Source organism: Crinia signifera, chromosome 4 (genome assembly GCF_055691185.1).
Source record: "Crinia signifera chromosome 4, ASM5569118v1, whole genome shotgun sequence".
Lineage (NCBI taxonomy): Eukaryota > Metazoa > Chordata > Amphibia > Anura > Myobatrachidae > Crinia > Crinia signifera.
In genome coordinates this window covers 183,491,383-183,517,802 of record NC_139220.1, presented here as the reverse complement: position 1 = coordinate 183,517,802, position 26,420 = coordinate 183,491,383, and the positions used below count along the sequence as shown (strand labels likewise).

General features: G+C 42.5%; 1 protein-coding gene across 1 annotated transcript in view; it reads right to left on the bottom strand.

Annotated features, from left to right (window-relative positions):
- The window catches only part of SEC11A (SEC11 homolog A, signal peptidase complex subunit), a 50,115-nt gene that overhangs the window by 5,699 nt on the left and 17,996 nt on the right, over positions 1-26,420 (bottom strand). Inside the window, exons 3-5 of the mRNA XM_083183139.1 lie at positions 24,180-24,329; positions 22,671-22,790; positions 10,746-10,803 (exon numbers count right to left, since the gene is read on the bottom strand). Coding sequence (XP_083039265.1) covers positions 10,746-10,803; positions 22,671-22,790; positions 24,180-24,329 — 328 coding nt within the window. The remainder of the gene's footprint in view (positions 1-10,745; positions 10,804-22,670; positions 22,791-24,179; positions 24,330-26,420) is intronic.

Genomic DNA, 26,420 nt, shown 5'->3' with positions numbered 1-26,420 from the left:
CTTTGAAAGACCATGTCAAGTCGTATGTGAATTTAGTGCAGAGGAGACCATAAAGTGAAATCCTTAGCAGTGGGCTCCGTCTGCTGCCATCCATCAAAAAGAAAATACTGGTTAAGGAGCAACTGCTTGGCGGCAGGTTTGTAAACAACCATTTGTTTGATTAACCTAGATGAAGGCTTGGATATAAAGATGGAAGAATGTATATATATATATATATATATATATATATATATATATATCACAACCCAAAATCTCTGAAATTGCGCTACTTAATTCCAATTTTGTAAAATCGGTCGCTGTTGACACTCAGACCCCTACTAGCTGGGACTGAAAATACCTATTAATACACAACACAATAGTGTCTTCAGCGCCCTTGGTTTGTAATGTCCATACAATATAATACACAGTAATAGTAATATAAATATAAAATAATTTAAAATAATTAGATACAATTCATAGGTGGTTCTTTTGAAGAAATTTTTCTTTTATTTTTCAAAAAACGTGATCAATACCCAACGCGTTTCGCCCCGTTGAGAGGCTTCATCAGGGGTTTGTGATCTTTTTTCTCTAGTATTTAGTACCCATCAGAATCAAGTCAGATTTAGTTGTAAACAGGTAGAAATTTCTGTTGGTGGCCCAAGAGTTTATTTACCGGACAATAGAACCTTATCTAAAATATGAGCACCATGTAAGATGTAATCTTTCAGAAACAATGTATCTACAAGAATGCGGTTGAATCTCTCCTAGGATTTGTATTGGGGCATATTCAATGATATAATAGACTTTAATTCCGTAGGCTTAATTGTCACAGGCCAAAATACCTCTCAGATAATTCACTTTATATCTTGCTGGCTGGATCCCTAGGAGAGCACATGTCCTTATACTAAAAGGAGTATTCTCAAAATATAAAGTGAATTATCTGAGAGGTATTTTGGCCTGTGACAATTAAGCCTACGGAATTAAAGTCTATTATATCATTGAATATGCCCCAATACAAATCCTAGGAGAGATTCAACCGCATTCTTGTAGATACATTTTTTCTGAAAGATTACATCTTACATGGTGCTCATATTTTAGATAAGGTTCTATTGTCCGGTAAATAAACTCTTGGGCCACCAACAGAAATTTCTACCTGTTTACAACTAAATCTGACTTGATTCTGATGGGTACTAAATACTAGAGAAAAAAGATCACAAACCCCCGATGAAGCCTCTCAACGGGGCGAAACGCGTTGGGTATTGATCACGTTTTTTGAAAAAAAAAAATAGAAAAATTTCTTCAAAAGAACCACCTATGAATTGTATCTAATTTATTATATTGTATGGACATTACAAACCAAGGGCGCTGAAGACACTATTGTGTTGTGTAATATATATATATATATATACACACACACACACAAACACACACACACACAAGTTTATATCTGGATTTTATTATTCCTTATAGTACAGAATCTGTCTGAAAATGACCAAGTATTTGAACACACTATCAGTCGAGCAGCCAAAACCATGTACAACATGGTTCCGATTGTGACTGCATGGCTCCAAAAAAAATTATTATGTGGTTAATATCCGGATCCCTGAATACACAACTCCAGTTGTAGATTATGTTGGCTTGGACACTTGAAAGCTTTTGTCCAGTTTTACGTCGCGTTACATGCAGCTTTCACTACATTCGTGACATCTTACAGTGCAGACTAGAACTGTTCGCCCTGGATGAAACACTATCAGATCTTTCCCTACTTGAAATAAAAAGCATGGATACCCTTTACGCCTCTTGATTTCTTTTTTGATCAGAAAGCCCTCAAATCTCTGTTTGCTATTACTTATCCTCACATTTCAGCAAAAGCAAAAGGAGCTTTCATGTTAGTGGTATTTGTTACATGTTGCATGAAAGTTTGAGATAAATGATGTTGTCTCATTAAACCTATACTGGGTACTGCACATTACTGTAATGACTCCTAATACTTAGAATAAGATTTCTACCAGAAAACAGCAGCTGAAATATGACGACACATGTAACCATAGAAACGCTGTAAATTGGTATGACTAAGGTACACTAGGTCAGATATTCAAGCATAAATGCCATTTTAAGTCAGCAGTTGCTCCACTATGGCACTGTAAAAGGATTACATTATGGCAACATCACATTTTTTATGTAGTTTTCCTTTTAATTTCAAGCAGCAATTAAAAAGAAAAAAGTTAACTTCAGTAATTTCCCTGGTTTTGATGAAATATGATTTGCCTACCTCCAATCTCATTTTACCAATTTAATATTTTGGGTACTGTAGATCTGAAATGTGCAGAGATTTGTCATTTAGAAAGAATGTGTCCTAACCAAATACTAAGCTTTCGTGTAAACAAAGCTGACAGCATTTGTGCACTACATAAAAAAGTGGCCAATATTTTCCCTGCATACAAACAGAGTTTGCACTGCAACACTGTTTGTTCCAGGAACACAAAACGTTTTGGTTACTAGAAACCATTTGTTATGTAAACTTATGACTGTTATGTAATTGTTAGAAATATCATGCCAAACAATGCTGTATTAGGGCTATTTCACACGCTCCGGCACCTGCCGGACGGCAAATTCCCGCACGGCGAAAAGCCGTGCCGCACACTCTAGTTAATAATGGACATAATTGTGTCCATTCACACGGGACGGCCTCGGCCCGGCCGCCTGGTTGCAGTTGGATCCCACCACTGGAAGGGACGGCTGCCGGGCTGTGGCCATCCCCTCCATTGTAAACTACTGTATGCGGCATGGCTTCCTAGACGTGCAGGATTTCGCCATCCGGCAGGAGCCGGAGCATGTGAAATAGCCCTTACTATTAATGCGGCATGGTTTGGCATAATATTTGTGCCAATTACTAACCCCACTGCCATACATTTACAGAACATTTGGATTATAACACCTAAAACCGCATTCCAATGAGTGCATATTAATAATATTACCTACCATCACATAAATCAGACCATCTATTAATATATATGGACTTATATGCTAAAGTTACCTGTATCATTACCAGTTCATTTAATCAGTCTGTGTGAGGTTTACCATCACGTAAGGAATTTGTACTATACACTGCTTTTTTTTTTTTTTTATTGTTACCTATAGTGTTGTAATAACGTGAATCCAGCAGCAGGTTGCTAGCACCATTATTTTGCCTAATTTTCGTACTGAAGTCTTTGCAATTTTGTTCTAGTATACAATGCATTAATACCAAACTGTAAGGCCCTGCAGTGATGACTGTACTCTCATAATTGTATTTTATGAACCCAAGACAAATTTTTATGGCTAGGTCTTAAACATCCCTATTTTCACAAAAACAAAAAGAATTGAACGAAAAATAAACTTGTAAGATACATTTCTTTCTAATGAGAAAATGTAGCTACTGTCCTTTTGCACCTTCTTAAATGCAGGTTAGTAATTAGAGTAATAGTAATGTCTGATTTCCAAAAGGTCCTTTCCCCCCAAACTTTGTATTATCATGTTAATAACAATGGTTGTATCTGGTATATTTTAATAAGAAATTCTGTATTATTAAGTAAGGATGAAAAAATACATTTGTCCAATGAGTTCAACCTATTTGACTCGTAACGGACTTGAGTTAAGCTCCGTACACACGGATCAATATATTGCTCAGTGTCCCGTTTTCATCTGCGACCAGAGATGGTCGCTGTTGAAAATGAGACACTGCTGGGGGAAGAGGTAGGGGAATCCGCTGGTCGCAGGAGCATGCTCCTCCACCCCAGAGCTGGTCACGGGAGTGCGCACCCGGTGACCGTCTACCCGTTCACACAGGGATATGGTTGCTTAGCGACCATATCCCTGGCGATTATTGCTAAAATCGCAGTGTGTGTACGGGGCTTAAGTCATAGCTATGGGATTCCCTTAGTGGTCAAATATGTATCCAGATTTGATTTAAATTCATTAACAGTAGTTGATGTAACCACCCCCGTCGGCAAGGAGTTCCAGAATTTGGCTGCTCTAATGGTGAAGAATCCTCTTAATTCAGTATGGAATTTATTTTCCTCGAGCCTCAGTACACGCCCGCATGTCCTAAGTATAGGCCTGTTAGTGAACAAATCCTCTCCCAGTTCCATATGATTCCCAATCCTGTATTTGAACATACTAATCATATCACCTCTCACCCTCCGTTTCCCCAGTGAAAACATATTCAGCCTGGTTAGCCTATCTTTGTATTCTAAGGACACAAAAAGAAGGAATTCCCGCACCAGTACCTTTGTTTATCATCCTATTCTGGCTAGCCAGAATAGGATGATAATGTGTGTAGATAGTCAGCTTAGTTGGACCACATAGGGAATAGATTAGTGAGCAACGTTATAGTAATTGTATTTGTCAGGTGAATGTGTAGATATGCATATCTGTAAAAGAAACCTGCAGTAGCACGAGTGTGCGCAGCAAACGCCGGGAGCACGTATACTGTGTTACCCGGGATCTGCACAGATAGACAGCGGCGCATTACTAAGTGCGACCGCAGAGAATTGAGTCCAATAGCCCGGCAGAGAAAGAGGGCTCTGTGTGTATGAACGCAGTGAGCCCCTGATAACTGCGGGCACTTAGAAGACCACCGTGTGCCACCTATGCAATTACTATTAGGTACCGGGAATACGCACATTGCATCACTCGGGACCTATTTAAACACTGCCACGATCCCTGCAGCCCTGCAGAGAGAGAGGGAACTGTGTGCATAGACACATAGACCCCCAGATCTTAGATGGTGCTAAGAAAAGTGTTATTGTGTGCCACTCATAGATTTATTAAAAAGCATTAAGCAATCATACTAGCGAGCACAGCATAAAGGGAGACATATATTTACGGTGTGTCTGTCTAAGGCACTTACTGTTCAGTGAATAAAACGACCGGAAGTTTGAAAAAAAAACACATTAAAATAAACATTGTGTGTCTGTCTAATGCACTTATTGTTCAGTGATTAAAACGACTGGATGTTTGAAGAAACACATTAAAATAAACATTGTATATAATTTTTCTACTGCGCCACTCGGCGGTAAACCGCTCATTACCGGGTGTTAAATAAGGAGGGGTTTGATAAAAGAGTAGTATTATAAACTACTCTAGGACCTTTGAGGACCATCTAATTGTTAGACTGTCTACAACTGTCATAAAAATCAACATTAAATAATACAGCCAATCTGATCCCAGCGAAGATATCGCTAATTTCTGGGCAATAAACACTGCATTGATATATATAGACTGCATGATAAAAGAATAATAGAATTATTTTGAGCTCTGACTGCACCTGATCCGGCGGTTAAGCCGCTTAAATACGGATATGGGGTATACGCAGGTTGGAAAATAAATATAAAAAGGACAGATCTCCTATAACTAACTGAGTATACACAAGGGTCCTCCCCATACCTCTTAGCGCAGATAAATATTAAAACTCCATCCAGTCTGTTGGGACTATACAACAACATTAAACTGAACATTATAGCTTTGCTTACAAGAGTAATACCGACACTGTAATATATTGTAATAAATACATATATAATAATAGCAATTCGAGATTTATAAGATCTGTAACAGTGAAAGCCTCTTTATTAACCACAAAATCTTACAAATCCCAGTGGCAACATAGTTGCTTGCTAAACTGCAACATACCAGCAGCAGCAAGTAGCAACTTACAATAAAGGCAACTTGAAGCCAAGAACCGTGAAATAAGCTGACACACACAGGGCCGGCGCCACCAGTAGGCAAGGTTAGGCATTTGCCTAGGGCACCGGCCACTGGAGGGCGGTAGTGAGCTGGTCTGGCCAGCAGCAGGAGGAAGCTACTACGCACGTCGCTACGGCAGTCCGCAGAGGAGAGAGGAGGAACTAGAAGAAGGCGACGCTGCCGGCTGCAGACTCCACACACAGCAACAAGTGTGCAGCTTGTGACTTTGTGAGTAATTATTCTGACCCCCGTCTCCCCCCTCCGGAGCCCGCCCGTGTGCATCATGGCTGCGCTGACAAACAGTAGTCAGTCAGTCTCCCAGCGGGTCATCAGGCCTACAGCAGTTGAGCCAGCGGGAAACTTTGGCGGCGGCAGCCCCTACCCCCGCTGACAAGACAGCGTAAATCCACTGCCCCCCCACCCGGTGCCCGTGCGCTTAGACACCGACACAGGCCTGCAAATCTCCGGCGGGATTTTCCTTTGCAATATTTGCAGACGGCACAAAATTGAGTATCTCACTTCACTATGGGCCAGATGCATCAAGCTTTAAAAAGTGATAAAATGGAGAGTGAAACAACCAGCCAATCAGCTCTTACTTGTCATTTTTCAAAGCCAGCCTGTAACATGATAGGAGCTGATTGGCTGGCTGTTTATTATTCTTTATTTTATCACTTTTTGAAGCTTGATACATCTGGCCCTAACTCATTACCTACAGATTGAGCCTTCTTAAACTAGGCTTCTCTGGAGAGCCATGGCTCACCAAGGCTCATCATCAATTGTTCTCAGCTGCAATACAATACATAGAATAATACAGTAGAGGATTAAATCTGACAGTTCTGACTCACTTAATCCTATTAAAGGGCTAGATGAGGATGGTTCTATCTGTATAACATAAATTAATATATTAAACAAGGTGGGACCCAATATTTAACCTTGTGGGACTCCACTTTAGTCCTTGTCCCAGTTGGAATGTATGCCATTTACCACCACTCTCTGTCCCCGATTGTTATTTGATGAAAAACTGGTTGCACAAAGTTTATCTCCTAACCCTAAATTACTTAGTTTTATTAATAACCTTTTATGAGGCACCATGTCAAAAGCTTTATTGAAATCAAGAAGTATTACATCAACAGATTTCCCTAAGTCCACCCCCCTACTGACTTCCTCGTTGAAGCTAATTAAATTAGTCTGACATGTTCTATTTTTGACAAACCCATGCCTTATGAAAAGATAGCACAGCAACTAGAGGATTCTAACAATATAATTCTCTTGTATTTCATCCATGTTCCTGTTGCAATTAAAACTTATGAACAGTACAAATCTCGTCACTCTGGAAACCCTCCCTAATGGATTAATTGAAGACTTGCATCCATATATGCCTCTTTGCATCTTAACTGTTGCATCATTAACATGTACTGGCCATTGTTTTCTTCTTGCTTTATCTTATTTAACCTCCTGTTTGTCATGGATACATGTCACCATATTTCATTTGTATAGCCATACCCTAATGACTTGGCCCATTTAAACTCCTGCTATCAATGCACTTTGACAATGAACAACACTTTTGTTGGTAAGCTGCTCAATTAGAGGTGTGTCACTCAGGTGCCAAAAGGGAGGGGTAATTCTGTCTAGGAAAAAAAACATTTTGTATCCCAATTGCACACAGTGAAAAATAACTACATAATAATCAGGTAATACAGAGATCTTGGTTGCATATATCTGCAAATATAGGACTAAGCCCCCAGGCCGTACGTCAAGGCATCTCTGTCACTGGGGGTCCCTAATATTGGGTATGGGCCCCCAACATGAAGACAATGAAACATTTATCTTTTGGTATTTTATGCTACTGTAACTGAGATTTCACTTCCCACTTGACACTCTCACCACGCCACCCACCCTACAACTGTCTATGCAATGCACCCCTCACATTATAGTTCTCCATTGAAGGAATTAAACCACACACTTCAGATCATTACCTGCCTCCTCTACTTCAACATGCAGAACTGTCTCTCTCTCTACGCCGCTCCTACATTGCTTGCAACCGCTCTTCACACCTAACTCCCCCAACATGCACCGTTTGCAGACACCTCCATCAGCGTTCCAGGGACTGCTTTCTAAACAGCTGCATGCGATGAAGTCTCAAACAAAACCTGATGCTTCCACCGTTAAAAGGCTCTTATCATGAATGACAACAAACACTCATCCATGTATTTGTCATTTCCTGTGCAGACTTCTGCAACTTCGTATCTTTAACATTGCTGCCCTGCTCAATAACATCTGCTGCTGTGCTCTGGGTGTTTCACCCTTCTACAAACTACTTCCCTGACTTGTCCATATACCACAGATCAGTTTAAACACTTCATATATACACTTACTCTCACCAACCCTACACCTTCTCCAACCTCACTTCCCCTTACACCGGCATACAAGATCTCTCCTGGACTTCCCTCTACAATACAATTCATCCCCATGCAGTCAACCAGTCTCCACACCTTCAATTCGCCACATTTCAGTTCACCCTCCTTGTTACACCACTCTCAACTAGGGTGGCCAATCCCGGGATCGGGAGGATCCCGGGATTTGGCCCCCAAAACGCCGGGATTTCAATCCCGGGATTGGAGTTTCCAATCCCGGGATTTCGGGATTAGACTGCGCATGCGCGCAGTCTAATGCCGGGCAGCGTCTGAGCATTGCTCAGACGCTGCCCGACTTCTCCCGGCAGCACTGCGCAGCTTGACCTCTCAGCGTGAGATCAGAGGTCACGCTGCGCAGGAAGAGGTCGCGCCCGGCATTGTAATGCCGTACCGCCCGCCCAGCCAGCGCACCCACCCAGACAGCCAACGCGTCCACCCGCTCGCCCGCCCAGCCAGCCAGCCAGCGCGCGCCTACCCAACCAGCCAGCGCATCCACCCGCCCACCCAGCCAACACGCCAGCCCGCACCCAGCGGCATTGACGACCCGTCCCCCACCCAGCAACCCCTCAAAATGTGAGTAATTTTGGGGCAGTCTTTTTATTGGGAAAGCCAATCCCGGGATTGAGCATTTTTCAATCCCGAATCCCGGGATTGAAAAAATGCCCCGGGATTGGCTTCCCTACTCTCAACTGTTCTGTAAGCATTCACAGATACTGCCCATTTACCCTCACAAAGCACATCAGAGCACCTTTTATCCCATCCACGGCTTTCATTACCAGAGAAATGGGATTCTGTCTTTCTACCCACTTGGTTTGTGTCCAACCTGCCCACACACAACCAATCTTGCTTGAGTATAGAAACCACTGAAAATCCCTATACCCCACTGCCCACCCTCCTTCATAACACCATCTTTGCTTGCATCACTGTGTACAGTTATTCTATGTATCTATGAAACTTGTATTGCTGAGCATTATGGAGCCCAATAGCTAATAATCCCCAAACAATGCTGTAACACAGCCAATGTCAGAATGCTGCCCCAAAATGAGTTTAAAAACAACTGAACTCACTGAATATTGCGGTAGATGTACGGAGCGGTGGATAATTGTGTCAGTGGACATATTGCCCATAGCAAGTAATCAGCTTTGAGGAAGCATTTATCAAGTACTTTCTGTAAAACTATATATAGAAGCTGAATGGTTGCCATGGGCATCGACTCCCATTGGCACACCACTGCACTCTTCACTGCTACGTACATTTGCCTTATAGTCTCTAAATGGCCCGATGGTAAAAACCCTGCCTCTTTATCTAACTATGTACTGCCATTTTAAGATTGCATTTATATCCGTAACTGCCCATCTTGAACAAAATCTAAATTCCCTTACATCCAAACACAAAGGCCATTTTTGTTAGCAGTCCATTAAAGTACCAGTGTTTTGAACTACATTTACTTTTCCACTGCACATTTGTAGATTACAATTATTTTTTATTCAGTTTTAGTGCAAGAGCTAGCGATCCTACTTAGGCCAGCAATCAAATCCTCACCTTTCAACATCCTATATAATAAAAAAAGACAAAAAAGATCTTAAGCTGCTCCTCATCTCTATGGGGAGAATTAAAGTTATCTGCTTGCCAGCGGCCACAAGATGACACCTGATGGAGGAATTCAAGTATTGCGCTGTTCAGGTGCTCAGAGCCACTGGCGCTGATATTAGTTAAGTTGTTCCATCATTTGACAGGCTGGTAACAAGTCAAAGATACAATTAACAAAAACCCACATAATAACCATTATTCCTAAAAACATTTAGGGGGATATTCAATCTCCGGCGTGCACCTCCCATCGGGGAGATGCCCGCCGGGCCCTATTCAATGCTGTCTTCCCCGACAGCATTGAGCAGTGTATCTCGGCAGAACGAGCCCGACATCACTAGCTGTCGGGCTTGTTCTGCCGAGAACAGCCGGGAAGTGACGAGCTGCCGGCTGCAGCTTGCCTCTTCCCAGCCGCAACTCGCGGCCACGCCCCCTTTTCGCTCCCCGGCAGGCGGGACATTGAATCCCGCCTGCGTGTTCTTGGTCGAGCTGACCGAGAACGGGACTGGGTCACGGCGGTCGAGCAAGCTCGACTGCCGTGACCCTGACATTGAATACCCCCCTTATACTCCATTCCCCTAAAAGATTTTCTTCTAAGATTGCTGGTATATAGCATATGATGACAAATACCCATTTTCCACCTACAAGCTGTGTCGCACTGGGGATTTTGTACCCGGCTTGTGACCCCTTTCTTCTAGAGTCCCTACCCAGCAAAAATATTGTGCAGGAGACGTCTCCAGAGGCGGGTCCTGGGCCAGCGCCAATTGCAGTGAATGGGACCTGGGTCAACCCGGGTTACCTGTGTACACTGCACAAAGAGCTGGTATACAACCATGCCCGCTACCCAACTTGAAATGCCGGGTCTCACGACCCGGGTAATTTCTACTGGTAATGTTTCCGCCTGCCTGCAATCCCGGGTTTTGTGCGATCCCGTGCAAAAACCCAGGCTTTTTAGAAGGTAGTGGAAAAGGGGTATTAGGGATATATTATTCTGTGCACCCTGAAAATGTTCGATTTATTTTATACGTTTAAAATGCTTACCTTAAATTTAGGGTAGTCATTCATCAGGATTGTGACGATTCCAATGTAGGGCACAAATCTAAAACAAATTATAAAAAAATAAATAAATAATTATTTCAAGTTTTACTACTATGTCCCTAGCAGTACATATGACAATCACTTCTGATAGTGTGTACACAAAGTAAGATTTGGCTTCCGATGTTCCCGATATAGGGAACATCGGAAGCCAAATCGCATGCTTTTTTGTTGCTTGTGAGTCCGATGCGCTGCCGATGCGCGCTCCAGTGTGAGCTCAAATCAGCAGCCAGATAGAGAGGGCAGGCAACACTATATAGTGCAGATCTGCACTATATAGTGTAAATTGTGCCCCTCTAGCATGCCGTGAGATACGAGTCCCGATGCGATCTGATCTCATCGGGACTCGCATCTCACGGCTTATCCTGCCGTGTGTACACACCTTAGTGGTCACTAATGTATTTAGAAACAAAGTGCTTGTTATTTTTTTGGAGGTGGAAAAAAAAACAAAAAAAGATACTGGTCGGAGTTACCAAACATTTATCCCATGTAGATAATTAAAGCAGTATGGTTAAATCAATGAACCTATTGTCATAAATGTACACCTTTTCAAATATGCCTTTTATTCACACCAACAAAAAAGACGAAAGGGCAGGATTTAAGTAGCCATGGTAATTTACTGCTAATTTACCCACCCAAAGCTATCAAAAGTAGCCCTGATAGCCCTCCAAATGTCTAGTTGAATATCAACCCTAAATATAATGTGAATGTAGGAAACTTTACACATTGGCTGCATACAAAGTTTCCACATGGCCCTTAAGGTGCCCATACATAGTACAATATTGTATGCAATTTGCAGTACATACATTTTGGGATGTGCCAGCGATTGTACAGTGTATGGGCACCTTTAATCAAACTTTGAATCAGGTATATTTTATTCCTTTCTAAAACACAAAACAAAAAAACAGATAATACTAAATCAAAAAATAACATAACAGTGAATGCATTTCACAAGACAGAGGCAAAAAGCATATTGACTTCAATTGTCAGAGAGTGATCAATACAGAAAAAGAATCACAGACAATATAAGAGAACAATGTTTGCAAAAATAGCATTTGTAAGCGTGCTTGTAGGCAGATGGGCAATGGACGGGCAGAAGACCCAAAGTGAGTGGACAGAAGCAGACTAATCGGCTGGTTCAAGGGATAAGCTGTTACTCCTGCCAGAGACCCCAAACATTGTCAAATTTTGGAGCACAGTTACAGTTCCTGTACATAAAATGCTCATGTGAAAGTATGACATTGACTAACGCAACCCAGGATAAGTGGGAGGGTGGCTCAGAGCCCATCAAGGTACGGGCAATAGCCAGAATTGTAGGCAAGTTTAGTAACTGCCTGTTTGGTGTGATAAGATACGCTACTTTTTAATAATTAAAGACCAGAGTCTTATCCTGTTATATCCAGAACACACTCCCTGAATTAGAAGTGCACGACCAACTATACTTGCAGTAATAATCTGCTTCGTGCCCACTACAGGATACCATATGTAGTGTTCACTCTAGGATGGAGACCGGGCAGGGCGCCGGGGGCCGGATCGTGCCATAGCTGGGGGTGGTCCCGGGCCGCCAGCATCATGAAATGGGCGTGCCCGGGTCGCCGGCGTCAACGGGGCGTGCCCGGGCTGCCGGCGTCATCAAAGGGGCGTGCCCGGGCCGCCGGCGTCCTCAAAGGGGGTGGGACCGGCCCCTCCGAAGCCACTATGCTGCCGTGGAAGCTGGGCTTCCCCGTGAGGCTGTTTTAGCGGGGCGCTGCGAGAGGGGCAGGGCGCATTTTGCCCTTTAAAAATCAGGCAGGGCGCAGCGCCCCGCTAAAATAGCCTAGCGGGAACACTAATATGATTACAGTGTGTCGAACCATTACAACATTGTTTCACTTCGTGAATCCTATAAGGGACAATTTTATTATAAACTAAACAGGATAATTTCTTTGGCTATAGAGACCCCGCAAGCATAATAACAGATGCTGATTACCAATAAGTACATCAGAGACGTTATAAAAACACACACGGTAAGTCCCGTCCCTCTCCAGGCCACAAAACAAATTGATGCGTCATGTGGTCTCTGCGGCCACCTGCCAGATCGCGATGGATTGGAAAAAGCCGGAGGCTCCCTCCATGCACTCTATAATATCTCGCTTGTGGCATGTGTACCGCATGGAGTATATGACAAGCATCCTTAAACATACCTCTACAAAATTCAATTCTGTCTGGGCCCCCTGGGCTACCCTCCAACAGATTACCTCCCCTCTCAGTATATGATACCGAGCCTTGCCGACTGACCCCTGATATACTACCGTCACCATCATATGCCACCGAGGACCCAACCTTCTTCCTCTCCTTTCGTTTTCCTTCTCTTTCTACCTTTCTTACCACCTCCACTCTACTTCCTCTATACCGCTTGGTTTCTCTCTCTCCCCTTTCTCACTTTCCGCTTCTCACAATTTCTTCTTATCTTTCTATAAAACTCTTAAAAAAAGAATCACGTTCTTGTTTTCTTGTTGCACCACAGCTGTTTTTTCCATTTGAAATGTGGACTTTATTATCTCTGTGTTATGGAGTTATTTCTATATTGTATTGTGATTCGCAAATAAACAAATTTTTAAAAAAAAAAAAAAAAAAAAAACACACGGTATTCCCACACGTGCTGTTTTAACATGCACATTCTTTCACTTGTTTGTTTATGTTTGTATGTTTTTTTTAAATATTTTTCGCTAAGTTTTTAAATAATCATTAATAAAAGTTAATTCTTACTGTGCAATTATTCTTCTTATGGTGCACCGCACATTAGACATCTTTTCTCTCCTAAATAAAAGATTCATATTTTTGTGTCTGCGGTAGCACACCCCGGATACTTGCTAAGGTATTAAAACATTGACAAATATAGGCAGAGGGACGATTTATGTGTGATATTGATTCAATTAGAAACACCTAATCCTGTGCGACTGGTACACATATCTGTTTGTCCGATTTTTAATTGTACAGGCACCCTGATGGGTGATTACTATGTTAAATGCACCCCCATTGTTAATGCCATCCCCACTATGAATGCCAACCCGAAGCGTGGCGAGCCCGTAAGGGGCGGCTGTGCGCGTCCTCTGACTTTTTCATACCCCCATTATCCACGTCGTCGTGGAGTTGATTTTATATAGTGTGGCGAGCGCAGCAAGCCCCGCGGATTACTTCACATGTATTCCGCAGCGGCCCGCCACGCTTCAGGCTCGGCGGCTCGCCACACTATATAAAATCAACTCCACGCCGACGTGGATAGTGGGGGTATGAAAAGGTCGGAGGACGCGTACCGCCGCCACTAGCAGGCTCACCACGCTTCGGGTTGGCGTTGATAGTGGAGGTGGCATTAACAATGGGGGTGCATTTAACATAGTAATCACCCATCAGGGTGCCTGTACAATTAAAATCGCATCGCATGCCATTGTAATGGCATGCGATGCAATATTAAAATTGTAGTGTGCTGGTCTTAGGACCCGAAAATCGGGTACCATCGCATTCCTTAATTAGTGGTATGCGATGGCATACGATGAGCGCCGTGCTAGGAAACAAGTACCGAACATACTTCCCAGACTCCTTTATTTATTATTTTATAACTCTCCCCCCACAATACATAACATTGTCCGGGACTTTGTTTGGGGAGGACGGAAGCTGAGATTTAAACACCAGATTTTAATTAGAAATAAGATACAAGGCGGTAGGCAACTTCCTTTGATCTCGGCCTACTACTAGTATTCCTGCTTAGCAGGGTCATGGAGTGGTCACGAGGTGCGACGGATAAACAATGGGTGGCTATTGAATCCAACTCTACCGGGTTGCAACTCAAATTTATACCTTGGTGCACGGCAGTGGGAAGTACTAATAACCCGCTAGTAGGCCCAACTTTAAAACTATGGACAAAGCTGAGAGTGAAATTAAAAATCACTTCTATAATATCCCCATACACATCTATTGTTCATAATCCCAGATTCCTCCCTGGCACCTCGGGACAAATGTCACCTTGGATATCAGCTGGGGTCACCAGAATACACCACCTGATCTCCTCTGGTGCATATATACCTTTTGAGACACTAGCAGAGAAAACAGGCCTGAACAAGTCGGACTATTGGTTTTACCTACAAGTTCGACACTTCACCACGTCACTAGGGGGTCTTCATGTATTGGGTAGGATGCTTACACCGTTTGAGAGGATGTGTTCCCAACAACAGCCACGTGATATCCAATATCTATCAGCTACTACTAACTGCTCTTATGGCCCCTGAGCCGACACACCAGGAGGCCCGGGAGAAAGAATTTACTTCTAAAAAGATTAAAAGTTAAATGGGACAATGTATATCAGGCCACTAGTGCTTGTTCGGCCAGTCTAGAAGTAGGTGAGACCCAATATAAGCTACTGACTAGATGGTACCACTGCCCAAGTATTTATAATAAAATTTTGCAAGGGTGTGTCTCCTCTCTGCTGGAGATGCGGACAGGAACAGGGCACTCTGTTGCACATATGGTGGGATTGCCATTTGATAATACCATTTTGGGATGATATCAGAAAATTGGCCGTAGAAATACTGGGCCACCCTGTCCCAATCGGTCCTGACTTTTGGATCACCACATTCGGACATACCCATATGCAAATATAAAAAAATCTCTACTTAGGCACATGAATAATGCAGCTAGGGCAGCGCTTCCAGTCCACTGGCATTGGAATGCCACCCCCCCCCCCCCCCCACTACATAGTGGGAATGGTGCCAGCGCATGGACTTCTACATGACAATCGATAATATCTCTTATTCCACTCCTGAGAAATTCCCAACATATGCATATATGTGGGATGCCTGGCTAGAATTCAAAATGACCCCCTCATATAAGAACCTAATACCTATAAGATGATCACCCCACTAGGGGAGACTTGGACAAGATCTAGTCGTCTGCTTTACTGTAGGATGCCAAGACTCACCCGAACGCTAGATAGATAGCTAGAATACCTCTTTACAAAAACTTGAGCGCCCCCCCCACAGTTTTTCTTTCACATTACTATTTCTATGATAAAATCTATGACTGTTGTAAAATTCTGATGTCATGGTGTTGATTTTGCAATTATCTCTGTCTATGTCATGTAGTAAATTTCATCCACATATTTTGTTACCATGGTATATCACCACTGTGTTTCCCTGGATTATTTGATATATACGGTTTCTGTTATTGATTGATGGAAAACTTTTTAGAAAATAAAGAATTCGTAAAAAAAAAAAAAAAAAATTTATATTATATATATATATATATATATATATATATATATATATATATATATATATATATATATATGGTTTTGAAACGTTGATGATGAGCAAATAAACATCACTGCTCTTTTGCACAAGCCCGTGGAGTGCCGCCTGGTTCTTTCTTATAGGAACACGTGTGTGTGTGTGTGTGTGTGTGTGTGTGTGTGTGTGTGTGTGTGTGTGTGTGTGTGTGTGTGTGTATATATATATATATATTTGTACTGTGTATACCCATAAGCCTGTTTATACACAATGACACATGTAAAATCTTAAGCACTGATAGGCAGAGTGAAGGAGTGCGCAAATGCAGACTGTGTACAGTATACATTTATAACCTCTGAAAGTAAAAACATGTGTTAATATTGTTATATACCTGAAAGAAGCTTTAAATAGATAGCTCCAATAGGAATCCATGTTTCACATGTATACGTGCAGTAATGGCCGCCAAATTTAACAGAACAGCATAAGAATGCTAAATTACATTTCCGGGAACCATTACAAGAGCTTTTCTTGGCCAGAAGGCAATAATTCAGGTCAGATGTATCAGTAAAAAAGCATAAATTTTAGTGATGACTAGAATTACTAGAAGGTTCAAAAGCGGTGAAAACTTTGGTAGCCATAGTTAGGAATGTTTACAGAAAAATTGTCACAGCCATCTAAACTTCCCCAAAAATAGGATTTTAATACCTACCAGTAAATCCTTTTCTCTGAGTTATTATGGGATACAGGGAAGTCGTTCAAGACGATGGGGAAAAAAGGGGAATCCGTAGGAGACAGGCACATATAAAACTTTATACAGGGTGTACTGGCTCCTCCCCTCCCATCTAGCCAGTTAATAGAAAACTGTGCCGAAGGAGAAGAACAATATAAGAGGAATATGTGTAATATTTAACGTGGTGAGATTCATCCAGCACACCCAGACATAACTTTCAACAAACCAGAGGCCACTGTAGCGACCACAGAACACGTGGAAGCCTCAAGGCCCTATGAATATGTCAACTATTGACAACATTTGTAAAATATTTGTGCCCCAAATGGGACAACTTGATAAGAAATGTCACCTGTGACAACACACACTCGTGAACAACTGAGATACACGAGGTGAATGATAAAGGTTACCTTGTTAACCTCCACCCTTGTGACCCCAAGGGGACACAGGGTAACAGAAGGACCCAGTAGTGGTCCACGGCTCACCTGAGTGAGTCAGACAGCAACTCCGCACAGAGGCGGGCGCCCTGTATCCCATAAGAACTCAGAGAAAAGGATTTACCGGTAGGTATTAAAATCCTATTTTCTCTTACATTCTTATGGGATACAGGGAAGTCGTTCAAGATGATGGGGATATACCAAAGACATCAGAACGGGCGGGATTGTGCGGAGATTGCCGCAGCACCGCTTGCCCAAACTGAGTATCCTAAGTGGCCAAAGCGTCAAATTTGTAAAACTTGACAAAGGTGTGTTGACCTGACCATGTAGCGCCCTACACAATTGTAAGGCCGAAACTCCTCGGGCAGCCGCCCAGGAGGTCCCCACTGAATGAGTAGAGTGGGCTTTCACCCCAGCAGGCATAGGAAGCTTCGCCACCACATAAGCCTGTTTAACGGTTGCACAGATCCAGCGTGCAATAAGACTGCTTAGAAGCAGGACGCTCGATTTTTTGGGCATCATATAAGACAAAAAGTCCTTCAGTCTTACGAATTCTTGCCGTTCTCCAGATATATACATGGAGAACCCGAACCACATCCAAAGATGTCGGAACCTCAGACTGAGGGCCACTAGCAGGAACCACAATTGGCTGGTTCAAGTGGAATGCCGACACCACCTTAGGAAGAAAACGCGGATTAGTGCGTAATTCCGCCCCCGCCTTCATAGAAGATCAAATAAGGGCTCTTGCAGGTTAACGCCCCTAGATCAGAGACCCGCCTAGCCGAGGCTAAGGCTAATAAGACCACCGTCTTCCACGCAAGAGGTTTCAAATTTATTTCCTCCAGTGGTTCGCACCAGGAGGATCGCAGGAACGTCAGAACGACATCCAAGTCCCATGGTGGAATAGGGGCTACAAAAGGAGGCTGTATGTGCAAGACTCCTTGAAGAAACGTCTGCACTTCAGGGATATCAGCCAGCTTCTTTTGGAAAAAAAAAGACAGACAGTGCAGATACCTGCACCTTCAAGGAGCCTAAATGTAGGCCCAGATCCAAGCCAGATTGAAGAAATCTGAGGAATCTTTCAAGTTTAAACTCCGCTGGAGCAAACTTCCATTGTTCACACCATCCTACATATCTCCTCCAAATATGGTGATAATGTGCTGCCGTGACCGGCTTCCTAGCACTCGTCATGGTCTTGATGACAGATGTGTGAAATCCTTTCTCTGTTAGGATCTGCCGTTCAACCTCCAGGCCGTCAAACGAAGCTGCTCTAAAGGCCTGGAAGACGCACGGACCTTGCATGAGCAGGTCACTTTGCAGAGGGAGATGCCACGAGTCCCTTTGGAGACTTAGAAGATCGGGATACCATGTTCTTCTTGGCCAGTCCAGAACCACTAGAATGACCTCGGCTCCGTCTCTCCTTATCTTCCTTAGTACCCGAACCACGAGGGGGATCGGTGGGAAGACGTAAATCAGGCTGAACGTCCACGGTATCGAGAGGGCGTTTCCACCCCCTCCACCTGTGGGTCTCTCGCCCTGGAGAAGTATCTGGACACCTTTCAATTGTGTCTCGATGCCATCATGTCTACCAGTGGGGTCCCCCACCGAGCCACCAGAGCATTGAACACCTGGTGGTGTAGACTCCATTCCCCGGGGTGAAGCTCGTGCGACTGAGAAAGTCGGCTTCCCAGTTGTCCACCCCGGGAATGAAAATGGCAGACAGAGCCTGACAGTGACTCTCTGCCCAGGACAGGATCTTTGTTGCTTCTCGCATGCAGGACCTGCTTTTCGTCCCGCTCTGCCTGTTCAGAAACACCACAGTAGTGGCATTATCCGATTGGATGCGGACCGCATGCCCACTGAGAAGAGGGGCTGCCTCCAGAAGTGCATAATACACGGCACGTAACTCCAGGTTGTTGATATGTAGACGTGTTTCCCAGAGGCTCCATTTGCCCTGGAAGGACTGACCCATCGTTACAGCACCCCATCCCAGGAGGCTCGCATCCGTGGTGACTAAGACCCAATTTTGGATGCCAATCCTTCGCCCTGCCAGCAGGTTGGGCGTGTGGAGCCACCACCGGAGTGACAGTCTTGTCCGAGACGACAACACAATCTTCCGATGCATCTGAAGATGTGAACCGGACCATTTGCTCAGAAGATCGAGCTGAAAAATTCTGCTGTGAACCTCCCGAATTGGAGGGCCTCGAAAGAGGCCACCATCTTTCCTAAAAGAACAATGCACTGATGCACTGATACCTGGGGGCTCTCCAACAAGTCTGTGACCAGCTGTTGAATGGCCACAATTTTCTCTTGTGGAAGGAACACTCTCATGAGAGCCGTGTCCAACACAATCCCCAGGAACAGGAGTCTCTGTGAAGGGATCAGAGAGGACTTTGATAAATTCAGGAGCCAACCGTGACCCGACAGGGTCTGCATGGTAATCTGTAAGGCCACCTGTAAATCCTCAGACGACCGAGCTTTTACAAGCAGGTAGTCCAAGTATGGCATGACACAAATCCCTTGTTTCCTGAGAACCACCATCATCTCCGACATCACCTTGGTGAATATGCGCGGGGCTGAGTACAGGCTGAATGGCAGTGAGCGGAACCGATAGTGATCGTTCAGCAATGCAAACCTCAGGTATTTTTGATGAGGTGGCCAAATTGGGATGTGAAGGTAGGCATCCTTCACATCCAAAGATGCCCAAAACTCCCCTTCCTCCAGTGCCGTTATCACGGCCCGCAAGGACTCCATCTTGAACTTGGTTACAGTCAAGAATGGGCCCATCTCCTGAGGCATATTTTCTTAACTGGCTAGATGGGAGGGGAGCAGAGGGGAGGAGCCAGCACACCCTGCATAAAGTTTCATATGTGCCTGTCTCCTACGGATACACTCCTTTCCCCTTCGTCTTGAACGACTTCCTTGTATCCCATAAGAATGTAAGAGAAATTCAGATTAAGCAAGCACAATGATGCCATTTCCAATTTATGTATTAACATACTATTTGCCCTTCATGGTTTTAATTTACATCATGTTCCAAAGTAGTACAATAAGGGATTATTGTATAAATGATTTACAAATTTATTTCCAATAAAACAAAGTTCGAATAAAGCTGGTAAGTGCTGAAAATGTTAGTAGCAGGTGGCATAGTTTAACTGAGCATACAGATGGAGCAGGAATCATCCTTGGCCGGCGCTCGCCAGATCCCTTGCACTGGCGAGCGCCAGCGATAGAGACTGGGACGCGCATGCGTCTCACAGGCACGTGCGTCCCAGTATCACGGCGGCTGGGCAGCGTCTCCCTGCCCGTCTCCGCTTCAGGAAGACACTGCCTAGTTCGGGGGGGTTGGTGAAGCGAGGGGGACCAGCGTCTCGTGCACGCGCGCCCCTGGCGGGGCTGGCGAATCTATCACCAGCCCCTGCAAAGATGGAGCTCGCTCCATCTGTAGTAAAACTATTTTATAAAATGTAGATTGTAAGAATTTGTATTGGGAGTGACCCTTTCAAATAAACAGTAGGTGCCCATACACTTAGAATTGGACGAAAAGGGCACAAATCCGAACCGATCAGGCCGAGAAATCAGCTGAAAAATGCCCCAATCGTATATACCTAAACTCCGATTCAATTAATGGTCCCATGTGCATCAGATCGAATCCAGAGATCACAACTGCTGCACGCAAGATTTATTGGATCCGGCATGGCTGCCGGTCGCATAGGATAAAACTTATGCCAAAGGACTCTGCATATGATGCACTGCACCTTGGAGTAGTGTATTGTCAGTTTAAGGGCTAATCCAACACCAGGATAAAACTTTTATATTACACGATTCTTCGAGTAAGAAAAAAAAATTGCTCAAGTAGCAAGGCCGAACAAGGATTAGAGAGGAATACTAAACAAAATACATCCTGATCTGCCTGTAGAACTCTGGGGATCCGAATGTGCTTTGTATTCATGCATTTGCCTCAGCAGATGATGCAAGCAAGAAATGTTCTTGTATTTATGTGAGAATTATTCATGGTGTGTTAATGATGCGAGTCACTGACAGTGACCTACGGATGTCTCAGTGTAGAACTCCGAATAGATCCGAAGCTTATTCCATACAGATCGTATACCTCAGATGCATTCTAACGGAATTGCATGAAATGGCTTATTGGGTAACATTAGGGGATTGAGAGACAATATTTGCACACAACAACAATTTAAACTACTGTTTAACATAGAAAGAGCTGTACTGACAAACATTGCTTGCTATCTATCAAGTACACATTCCCTACGGAAAACACAGCTATCTGTCAGAGTCCGGCATTGTATGTGAGGCAGAACGTATGCTTACACAACACATTTTCCAACATGCCCACGATAGAACATTTATTGCCAATAAGGGAATTTCAAAAGAATAAAAATAAAAAGAGACATTCCCTTTTACCTTGCATTATTTATAGACAAATCCAGAATAAGCAAAAACAAAAAATGGAACCTTAGACATGGAAACAGCAAGCATAAAAAAATGCATTAAAGTTTCAGATTGAAAACCTATAAATTGCTCATTTATAGTACATGGATCAGATTAGCGGTTACATGCTCATTGAGAAAAGCTTTGAATCTGTTTATTAAAGTATCATCTTGCAAAGCTTTGAAATAGTCAGACGACAGATACACTTAACACTTCCCTAAAGCACAGCGATGGCAAAGCAGAATTTTCAGGGCAGTGCAATATACAGACATATATAGACAGCTAAAATCACAGTATAGATATTAACAGGGTTCTTTGCCCATCATGCACACTGGCTCATACTGTACTTGTTATAATTATTTTGGAATTACAGGACCAGCTATAGACAAACATGTTGCAAGCATAATTCAATAGGTTTTGTACAGTCCAGGTTTCCTACAGCCTTCTTCCAGGCACAATTATTTAGACAGCACAAACCTGAGATTACAGTATTAGCATTGTAATGTACCATCATAACATTACTGCGCTGCGAAACACTTGTGGCGCCTTATAAATAAAATTATAATAATAATAATTACATTATCATGGACTATAGCTGGCAGAACACTAGAAAGCTGGGACATAAAAACAGGCTAAATATATTACAGCTACGATTTGGGAGAACTGCAAATGGCACTGTTGTACACTGGTCATTAACCAAGTACTGTCATGTCCTAGAATTACAAAATATATGCCAGAAAGAAGAAATTGAAGTACCGCCAGTGACCACTAGAGGCCACTCGATGGACCAAATTACTCCTGAACGCAAAGTGAAAGCAAAATTATCGGTTGTTTAAGACTTGCTGGATATGGAGAGATGAAGCTCTGAAGACAGATTGGAGGGAGGAGCAGATAGGGACTAAGCGGCTTTTAACTAGTCATTCTATATTGGGTTACAGTGGCAAATGACAACAGTGGATTAGAAGCATGCTGTTAATTAATCTTCCAGACTTACCCCCTCGCCCTTCCCACCACGTCTTTCTTTTCCAGCCAGTTCTGGCCCTGTTTGTAAAGCCCTCGATCGTCCACGGCATTGTTGTCTCCCTTGGTTAAAAACTTGATATCTCCATTATCCCTTAAATGGAAATGTTTGTATCAATACAAGGTATTTTGTTTTGTATTCCATACTACCATATGAAGTGTTTTCCCTGTACCCTCTCTATTAGAGGCCTGGTCAGCGTGTAGCTCTCCAGCTGTTGTGAAATTACACTTCTCAGCTATTAGTGAATGCTAAAACTGTGGCAGTGCGGCCATGGGGACCCGGTAGTTGGTGAGGCCTGCTCTACCACTTCAGGGAAATACAAGTACTTCCGGTCAAAATGTCAAGTCCGGACACACCGAAAACGACAGCACCAGTTTATTTGGTTTCAAAATTGTAGGTTTTAACAAATAATACCCCAATTAAAGTACCATGGCTTGCAAGCTTCAGATTACCATTCCCAATCATAATACATGTGTTTGGTAAGGCTGAGAAAAGTAGTAGCAATATGCAAATTTGTTTGATGGATTTTTTGTTTGTTTTTTAAACTTGTGTGAACTATTTGTTATGACCACTTAAGTTGAACCTGTTTGCATTTTGACCATATGGGATCAACCTATTGACTGTCAAACTCATCACCTAGATCAGGCATGTCCAAACTGTGGCCCTCCAGCTGTTGTGAAACTACACATCCCAGCATGCCTTGCCATAGTTTTAGCATTCCTTAATAGCAACTGTGGGACTTGTAGTTTCACAACAGCATGAGGACCATAGTTTGGACATGCCTGACCTAGGTACTGTCCCTTGTCAGGTGTATACATTTAGGTTAATGTTTACAGTTTCTAAATATTTACCAACACCTTGTGTTAACATTTTAAGAACCCTCGCAGCAGACTTGCTTTAAGATTTATTCACAATTTATACATTACAATAATTTATACTTCCACTGAGTTTAATTCAAGCCAGATTCATGTTTGCTGGCCAATATAAAAGTAATTTCAACACAACTTAATAAACCAAAGACACTATACTATTCATAAGCTACTTAAATGGTTAATGTTGCAAAACGAATGTTTAGAAGGTGTGAAATGTTTGCCTTCAAGTATACAGACTGTGTAATGGTTAGCATTACTGCCTCCAAGTGCTGAGGCCATGGGTTCAATTCCCACCATGGCCCTAACTGTGTGGAGTTTTTATATTTTCCCAGTGCTTGTGTGTGTTTCCTCTGTGTACACTGGTTTTCTACCACACTGTAAAAATATACTGGTAGGTTAATGGTCTCCCAACAAAATTTTACCCTCGAATGAATGTATGTGTACATTTGGTAGGCAATATAGACTGTAAGCTCCACTGGGGCATGTGAGTGTACCAATATTCTCTGCAAAAGCGCTATGGTAAATGTGTGATTTATAAATAACTGGTAGTAATAATAATAATAATAGTGTCCTACAGGAAGGTTAATGTGTACCAGCCATTGTTATTTACCTTTCATGAATTTTCAAAACACGATGCACAATCGGAATCTCTCTCCCTTCTATTCTGAAGACAACAATTTCACCCACTCTGATTGGATCATCTACACGGTTTGTTAAAAAAAGCAGGTCTCCACGATGGAATGCTGGCTCCATGCTGCCGCTGTGGTGACAAGAATAAATGGAGGTTGACCATTACTCATTGTATAGGACAAACATACAACTAAGGCAATGCGGATAAACAGGATATTCTACAGATTGTTTTAAGCCACATAAAAAAGTAAGAGTTAATCAAACACAATGGGTACTTGCTGCGCGTGTAACATGCTTTAAAACATGAGAAAAATGACAACACAGCAAGGATCACAACAAGCAGACAGAAGTCATTTAAAAAGAAATGTAACCCTTTGAGTGCCAACATCAGTGAGATGTTCAAAATATCCGCCAAATATGTAAGAGTCGCTTACATTTGTTATATAAATTCAAATTAAAAAAAGATTATATTTCCTATAGGAGGTCAACATTACAGGTCATTATGAATAAAAATGTTTGCTTGCCAATTTTCACACCAATTTTGACAAATTCACTTGGCACTGAAAGGGTTAAAGTAACCAAAATTGTTGCACATCATATATAGTTTTGTATTAAACTCACAGTATGAGTATTGTACATAGTCACTCAGCATTCTCTTATAGTGCTCTTCGTATCTCTGCAAAGACTTTAGAATGAAAGCTCTCACGAGCAGGGCCCTCTTCCCTCATATGCTTTTCCTTCACTTCCATAAATCATATGTAACGGCACCGGAGTCCAACAGATAGGACTTGCACGCCCCATTCTGATGGAAGCCCTGCCCGTCTCCCTGAAGCGGAGATGGGTATCCATGTGTGCTTAGTCCATGTTTGTATCCATGGACTTTTCTCTAAAACGGTGGCCCTCCAGCTGTTGTGAAACTACACATCCCAGCATGCCTTGCCATAGTTTTAGCATTCCCTAATAGCAAAACAGTGGCAAGGCATGAGGGGACTTGTAGTTTCACAACAGCTGCAGGGCCATAGTTTGGCCATGCCTGCTCTAAAATATATTTTTTGGAGATACTCTGACCCAACACAATTTGGCTCAGATCCTTAAAAACTTGACCATTTTTCTTCTCCAACAAACTTCAGGAAATTATTTTCACAAACATATAAAGACAACCACGAATAGTGTAATAAAAAAAAAAGACAAAAAAGACAAAAAAATAAAATAATGGAGAAGCTTAGTTTTCAGTCGTTTTGTAAGTTTACATTATAAAAAAAAAAAAAAAAAAGGAAAAGTATTTAGTTCTTACAGATTAATGATTATTTTCATTTCTCACATATCTTAAGTACTTACATATACATAAAACAATATTTAATGGTAGACATTTATCTTATTTTAATATAATAGGGTTGGTTGTTTCTTATATTAAAACTAGATCCTATTTACTTTCCCAAGCCCTGCTTAAGGACAAATACATAAAACCTTTTGTTAGCCTTTTACAACCACCTTCCCGATTGCTCTTTAAAATTGAACATGCTGCCATCTCACAAACATACTTCTTGATATTTACACAAACAGAATAGTGCATCGTATTATGATCAAGACAACACATCCGAGTGACCTTTAAAGGTAATCTCCACTAATTTGAGAAGAGATGTCAGGTTCAGCAAGTATTTGCTTTATTAAGCTATCAATCAAAATAAATATATCTAAGCACCAGACTGCGGAAAGAGAACTAAATAAATGGCCAATTGTGATAAGGAAAAGGGTAAGGCAATTAGTAATGAAATCTTGTGGACAGGACCGAGTGATCTGGCGGTATGAAAAATTGTTATCAGTTCAATTTGCATAATTCCGATTACCTACCAGTTGATGAGGCAAAGATTCCTATGTTAATAAAAAGCCGGGTTATTAACCTGAGAAGCAGAGATAATTCTGGAGCACTTCTGCTCTAAATCTTTCCCAGTGTTTTACATCTACAGGTTTACAGGAGTCTACACTCATCAATTAAGTTTGTGAACGGCTCTAAAGCCCATGTTGCTCTAATGTTAAGACTTCCAAGTTATATCGCACTGTTAACCCTTCCTGCCCATTTGCGGATTTCCTAACGCATTTAAACAGTAAAAAAAAAAAAAAGTTGTGTAGGATTGGTAAACTTGTTCGAAAGTTTTCAAGAAATACTTGATGGTTTGGTGGCTTGAGGAAAATGTTGTTGTGCAGTGGGAGGGCATTCCAC